The 7,941-nt window shown below is 43.4% G+C and overlaps 1 protein-coding gene across 1 annotated transcript in view; it reads left to right on the top strand.

Moving 5' to 3' along the window:
* Window positions 1-5,871: 5,871 nt before the first annotated feature.
* LOC112213217 overlaps window positions 5,872-7,941 on the top strand; it is a 6,529-nt gene continuing 4,459 nt past the window's right edge. The window contains exon 1 of the mRNA XM_024369132.2: window positions 5,872-7,941. Within this exon, the coding sequence (XP_024224900.1) occupies window positions 6,295-7,941 (1,647 nt within the window). The 5' untranslated portion in view covers window positions 5,872-6,294.

Raw genomic sequence — 7,941 nt, forward strand, 5'->3', positions numbered from 1 at the left:
TGCGTGTTCCGAGCTTCGATCGTGTCGAACTGCTGTTACATATTTTATTCAGAGATTGGAACATTGTTAATAGCATCGGCGTAACGTTGCAAAATATCTTTATAAACTGACCAATAACCGACATTTCGTTAAAATATGAGATTTCCAACGATGCAGTAAAACTGCATCGATTGCTTGTTATTGTTCCACATATGTAAATAAAATATTTGAAATATCATAAAGTATCTTGCGTCAACGCTAACCGTGTTACACATTAACAATGTTTACCTTGCTAATTGTTTACATGAATAAACAGCGATTTGCGCAAAACAACTGCGTTGCTTCACCTGCATTTCTCAAATGCGTCATGAAACGCTAATTGCGTGCTTTTCAAAATAACAAAAGAATCGAATCACGTTGCATCGAATGTTCGTACAAATAAAACTCGTCGACACACGCGCACTCGTGTCGTATTATCAGACTTTTTTTTTTACTTTCTCCAGGAAACGCATATATTTGTATAGATTTCAGCAAACAATTGGATGTTTGATATTTCAGTGAAACGCACAAACGAGAAGTGAAACTAATTGATATTCGTAGTTTTAGAGGACGACGTCTGGCAAGATAGTGTAGCTTTTTCAAAGTGCTGCATCCACCGCCACTAGTCAGAGAACATACGAAATGTTAGAATTTCTAGAAACGCGTATCGTTCGATTACAGGATTCTTCGAGGTTGCGTAATCATTAATGCCGGCTTACATAAGCTCTTAAACGTTGTATTTCGTGAAAAGAATGCCATCTTCGAGCTTCTTGACGTCTCTCACGATCTTAATCGCGAAACGCCTTAACACCCGCAGCTATAAATATGAACTAACGATTAATTATGCGATATTCAAATTATTATTGTTCGCTAATCGGTTTCTAAGATTGCATGTACTTATGTAGAATTATCGATTGCAATCGTGTTTCACGTACACATTTATCACTGTACATTGAAATTGAAATTGAAATGCACGTTTGATGACCGCGTTGTGTTCACTTTTACTATACACAGTGACGAAGAAAAGTACCGAGACTGGCTTATCTTGTAAACTTCTACACGAATCTGCAAAAAAAAACCCGACCTTTTGTTCAACTTCTTTTATAAATATAAGGTTGAAAATAGCGAGTTCGTAAAAGTGTTATTAATAATTTTTATTACAATGACTATGAACCAACACTTTGAGTAACTCTGCAAGCAACGTTAAGCAACGAAAATTTCTGTTTTAATTACGATTCCAATATTGGTTTTCATATTGCTCTTAGATTATTTCTTTGCAGAACACCTTTGTTTATTTCCAACGTCAGAATGAATTCTCCTGTCGATTTTACGATAATTGAAATTTTACATTTCGCGTGCTCTTCATCACTTACTTTCTTGGTACAATCATTTAACGACAACGAATTATCTAAATTTTACACTCGAAAGTCATTGTACGCGCCAAAGAATTGAACGAATACTTGAAAATCGTGCTGAGGATTTTATAGAGAAATCTAGTCTGCCTGTTATAGAAAGATTCAATATATGTTTGTTGATTCATGGAATTTATTTGTTTTGCAACAAGCAACGTTATCTTTGAAACGTTAGCAAAACCACTTTTCCACGTGCCGTAAAATATGGGGCAACTAAGGAAGGTTTGATCGGCGGTAAATTTCAAGTGAGAAACGAAAGCGTTTCGCCATTGCGTGGTATTGGTGAATATTTCAATGTATCGCTTTCACCGTAAAATCACCCGTTCAGGCGTACGTATCGACCGAGATTTTCACAACGGTCACGCGGCGCACTTTCACGTAGCACTTCGTCTACTTTTCTCTGCTCTCTTTAATATGCGTCATTTCTCTTTCACAAAAACGCCACGTATCGCTGTTTCGAGCGCGTATATACGCTTCAGCCCAGGCCGATAATGTCAGGCATGATTAGTTTCTTACACGGAATACCCGTTAGGAAAGTGTGCCAAGACGTCCGTGAGTTTCTCGGCTCGCGTGGCTTATAAAATTATGATAAATTTCATAGCAGGAAGTACATTTACGACGAACCGAGAAAGCTTTCCTTACAAGTTCGCGCGTCAACTACGCTCATAGAAAATGTATCGCGTTTCATTAGTCTTAAGGCCACGCGTCCGTTTATTTCAGTCGAATTCCCTGCACATTTTGACAGACATAAAGCGTTCCATAGCAAAATTCGGGAAAATCTACGACGCGATAAATTCCAGTGACAAAATTCCCGCTGTGTTCGTCTTGGTAAACGTTGAATAAGAAGTACAGAGGTTTTGTTGTTTAAAAAATAATCAGCTTCGCTTTGATATCTCGTCCACTTATAGAAAAATTATTTATATCGTATAATAAAGTTGTATAAATAATCCTTGTATTTATACGAACACGTTTTTCATAGTTTCGATCCTTCGTGAGACATTAGACGTAACACCCTGTATACTGTCATACGTAAAGATGAATTACGATGACGGTCAGGCACATATATACATACGCATCTGAAAGACATTGACGATCATCGAAGGCGTGGCAGACGATTGCATTGTGTGTTAATCCGCAGCACGTGCAAACACGCGTGATAACAGGAGCAAACGTTTCTGCCGCGTTGCAAACACCAGATTTCCATCTAAAAATTGTCGGACTTGGTGCAAACCGTACGTTATGTGACGTTGAATTTCATCCATGCTGATTATATCGATCGGGGCTAATGAATAAGACATAAATTTGTTGGCATATACGATGTCGTTTATCGAACGATATGCAAAGTGAATTCGCCGGAGAGCAACAAAGTTTACTTGGGTCCCAAAGGAAATTAGAAGATGATAGTTAGTTTCGTATTGATTTCTTATGAATTACAAATTTCTCGGATACACCGGTGGGAGTCGCGTCGATTGAAGTTGACCGAAGAATCCAACAAGTAACTATTATCTTCCAACTTTCTCTCGTTCCCCATTCTTCGATTTAATTATCATAATTTATTATTCATTAGATCTGCTGACAAGTCGTAAACTTATTTGCATTTCCACCACTGATTCTTATCTCGATACCCACTACTCTTATCTAATTATTATTAGCTAATTATTGAATTCGAATTGCAATTTCTCAATTGCCGGAGTGAAATATTTACTAGGAAAGCGAAACTATTTTTTTATAACGAAAAATATAAAACGAAAATAGAAATAAACAACGGAATCGGTAAAATATTAAATGCATTCGGTACTTCTCGTAAGTATGTGAAAGCTTTGGTAGATTTATCGTAACAATATATGAATCTTATCTGATGTGTAGAAATTAATGGCAGAATTATTAACGAAGAACTGTACTTACAACGTTTTTTTATGGAATTACTAATATACAAATTACCTGTATAAATTACCTGTATAAAAAGAGCAATAAAATGTAATGTTACCATTTGTCATATACGCTATTAGATACACTTTTTAATTAAGTATTACTGCTTACAGTAACATCGAAAGTTCTTTCATCGATTCGCTTTAAAGTGACTTATATCCGAGAAATTGAAAAATCTAAAGGTAGAATACAAATAAGACATAATTGCAAATACAGTTTCGTTATTGCATATCGACTTTTGAAGATCGCTTTAATCAGGTCACGACATATGAAACATCCATGGCAGAATTAATAACTAGGAACAGTACTTACAGCGGATTTTCTTATGGAAATACTAAACTACGAATATAAATTAGCTATATAAAAACCGCAATAAAATCTGATCTTGCTACTTATCGTGCAAGCTACTACATACGTTTACCAGTAAGTTATCATTACGTAAATTAACATCGGTAGTTTCTCCATTAATTAGAATGATTCCTCTTGATCCGACTTAGAATTCAGAAACGAAAGAATGCTTTCCAAAGCCAAAGTACTTGCCAAATAAAAGGCAATTACGAATACTAGTTTCGTTATCGCGTACTGGCTGTTAAAAATCACTGTAATCGGGTCGCGATACATCAGACGTGGCTACGACGATCGTAAAAATCAGTGTAGTCTCACTTATCGATAATTCTCTAATTAAAACGTAATTCATGAAAAAGAAGCAAGTGTCGGGTAGTTTTGAGCTGCGGTGTGTATCAATCTAAGTATACTTTACTAGGTAAGAGCCTCTCGAAAATGTAGCCGAGAAAACGCGTGGTGGCGGCCGTTGCTTGGTAACGTGTTAATTTCGTCGCCGTGTCTCTTGTTCGCTGACGTGGAATCTGGTGATCGCGCTTTCTGCCGTTGGTGAACAAGTACACGGGGTTCGCACACACGATAACGCGAACGCCAGCATGAACGAAAGGAGGGACCGAACGTGTCGCGTTACTTCGCTCCAGATGAGACGTTCCAGAGAAGAGTAGGTGGGTTGTATGCGAGGGTTCAACTGAGCAAGGTAGCGTGCCGCAGGCGATTGATGACTTGTGACCCACTTTTAAAGGCTTGGTGGCCTAGATGCGAGGGTGCCGTAACCTGATCTAAGATATCAGGCTTCCCTCCTCTCCTTCTCTTTCTACCGACCGACCCTTCCCCCCGTTTTCTATTCCTTTACTCTTTCTAGTCTCGTCGTCGTGCCATCTACTTCACGGATGACGGTCTTCCAGACTTACGCCAGTTAAGACATAACTCGTGTCCTCGCAGGATTTTCCTTCCCTCCTTTTTACATCTTGCTTCGACGTTATATATATCTTGTACGCTCCGCCTTTCTCCGCTTTAGCTTCCAATGGACCCTGACAAATCGTTTCAAATTAAAACTTTGCCTTCTTTTTTGTTGCTTCGCTAGATCGCGATCTGCGTATGGCTATGTCCGTAGCTTGTACTTTTGAACTTCCCTGAATTCCAATTCCAATTTACTAAGTTTTCGTGTTAATTTTGTGTGAAGAATATTAGAAATACTCCCTGAGGTTTAAAGAATGTTATATGTCAGGTGCAACAACGTTTTGATATCTTTGATTTATTAAAACCCCAAAGCAATCCTTACAAAGAGTTACAAGTATGGCCTCACATTAGCGTTTGCATTTTCTACACCGTTCCTACGCCGTAGAACTATTTCCTAAGATACACGAGATTTTGGAAGTTACGTCTTTTAAGAAAACGTTGTAAGAGACCTGCTTATATACCGTTACAACACATCCGAGAGAGCGCTGCAACATCTAATCCATAAAATAAAAATCCCACGTTCCACGGTACTGTTTACGTTCTCTAAAATTCTTTATCGGATCAACTCAGTCTAATACGCTGTTTGGTAACTGCGTGGTTCACTGCACTCTGAAACGCGCAATCTTTTACGACTGCCGAATAAGATAGCGATATAAATTTTGCTGAAAGTAGAAGAAAAAGTGACGGCAACACGCTGATACGAAAGAGGCTGCTGAGCTTCTACTTTCCCCGTGATCTTCGTTAAGTTACCTCAACGAGACACAATACATACCGCTGTGGCGTTCTCGGATTATCTGCCATAAAGAAGCGCGTATCAGCCACGAGCATCGGCCGTCTGAAATTCGTCTTCACCGGTCGATGTCGGAAAGTTTCTACCGGCTAACGTCAACCACCACGCAACTTACCTTCTTTGCCCAGCTTTCTCCGATACCTTGCTAAATTGTGACAGGCTCGTCCACCGGAAGGAACAATGTTATGTGTATATAAGCGGTATAGGAGCATGGTAAAGTTTCGTTGAACGGTGTGGAGAGGTACATCGTAAAGAAAAGCGGGATGGGAAAAGTGGTGGGGGCACGTCTGTCGGCGGTGAGCGTGGTTCTAGTGGTGGGGGACAACGACGGTGGAGGGGGCAGTGGGTAGCATGGTGGGGCATCTCCACGTCGCAGAGCGATGCGAAAGACGGCGTAAGCGCGTTCGGTGGAGCGAGCTTCAGTGTCGTTGCAGCCGCGGTCCCGTATGGTTGTCTGACCGAGCGCTGTATTTCGATCCACTTAACTGTCGTTGTTGCCGTATTTAATCGGTCGTTTCCGTTGTCTGGAACGTGATCGTTCCACGCTACGTGTCTGACGAAACGACGCTGTTTACGCTTGTTCAGCTTGGATCGATCGTTAACAGTGTTACAGTTCTGTTTGTGGTATCGACTCGAAAGAGGCTCAGGATGACAATGGGCTAAACCGGTGATACCGTTGAAGCATCGGAAACGTTGTACCTGAATTTGGGTCAATGGAGTAACGTGTTGGTGTAACGTACTTGTCAACGATTGGAATACCGTGAGGTGCGGCATTTTCTGATAATCGGGAGAATATAACGGTGTCGTTGCTATATAAGTGGTATCGGTTGCGGGTTTTGTAAGATGAGCCCGGCCTCCCAGGGCGGCGTGGAGGTGGAGCGTTACATCGGTAGTTGTTTGATATCGTCGAGCATCAGACCAGGATCGCACAAGCCAATCGTCGGTAGGAAACAGGAAGCTGTGATTCGCGGGAAAACGCGAGGCTGTTACGGAACTGTGAACTTCCCGAGCGGAACGGAACAATGTCAGGTGCAGTACGGACCTGGCGGTTGGACGGGCGCTCCGTTGATATCCATGACGTCCAGCCCTCGCAGATGCACGCAGAGATCGTCACCGTCGCTCGGTCAGCAGCAACAGCAACAATCACCGCCGCCGCAGCAGCAACAGCAGGCTTGCGATCAGCAAGTATCGGTTCACCTACACAAGAATCCACTTTCTAGATTGGCCATTCACACGCAGGGAGCGCCGCTAATCCTGGCCAATCGGTTTCACAATCGCGGCAAGATACATAACAGCGGGAACGCTAATGGCATTGCTAATGCGGTGTGCAGCAATACGGGCGCAGTGAATAGTTACGTTCACAATAACGTAGCTACCGTGACATCGAACTGTACGATGAACAACTCGGTGAGGTGTCCACCGTCGCGGCCCCAGAGGCCGATAGAGCTCGGCAAGAAACAACAGACGAACGCGAAATCGTCGGACTGCGCGACGACCAAGGAAACGACGAACACGGGAAACAACATAGCGAATATCGATTCATTGAGTATCGCGAGCGACGAGAGTTCAGGGTCGAACAATTCCGAGAACAGCTTACCACGAATCATCAAGCCGCGGAAGCGCAGGAAGAAGGACAGAAAACCGCCGAACAACACGGTGGCCTCCGTGGAAGCGAAACACGACGAGCAACAGCAACAGTCAAATTCGAGCGTGGCCAACGAACAACCGAGCGCGGGTTCTTTAAAACCGTACGTGCCGGCTTGTTACGAGCAACGTTACGAAGCCGCGCCTCACCTTAGAAACCATAGAAGGCCACCCATAGCGAGGGAAAGGACAACGGGCAGCATGTCGGTGCAAGAGATAGCCGACGCGAGGCAAAGGTATCCGCACCGGCACGTGGAGGTGAAAGTGTTGGACGACAACAGAAACATCGTTGTGCCGGCGCAAATGCGCACCATTCCGCCAAAGGGTTACAGACATAACGGCCATCACCATTACCATAATCACGCCGTCAACGGCAACAACGTTCTGCGCTATCTGCACGAATACAACGAGCCGACGGCGACGACAGGCTGCGAGGACGGTATCAACGACGAATTAGGGCCGTGCCAGTGCCGGTATTGCGATCCCGCGGCTCTCATATGGGACGTGGAACAGAACTGTTACTCGCCCTTCTTGACCCCGTCACCGTCGACCGACTTCTGTCCCGGCCACTTCTCGCAGATGCCGCTATTCTTGTCCCGGCCGAGCCTCAATTGTCCGGAGCAGAGTATCGAGAGGCTTTTCAACGGCGATAACGTTCCTCGAGCCCATCAAGAGAAAGACGGCACCGGTAGCACCGGTGTCGTACTGAGGCGCAGCTGGAGCGATCCGACCAGTTATTTCAGCGAGGAGATCAGCACGCCTAGCAAAGACTTCGGCGTGATCGGTGACAGGGGACAGGCGGAGAGCGGGAAACGTCGAACGCTGTGGCGCGGCGACTCTATCGGT

This window comes from Bombus impatiens, unplaced genomic scaffold (genome assembly GCF_000188095.3).
Source record: "Bombus impatiens unplaced genomic scaffold, BIMP_2.2 scf_0034, whole genome shotgun sequence".
NCBI lineage: Eukaryota > Metazoa > Arthropoda > Insecta > Hymenoptera > Apidae > Bombus > Bombus impatiens.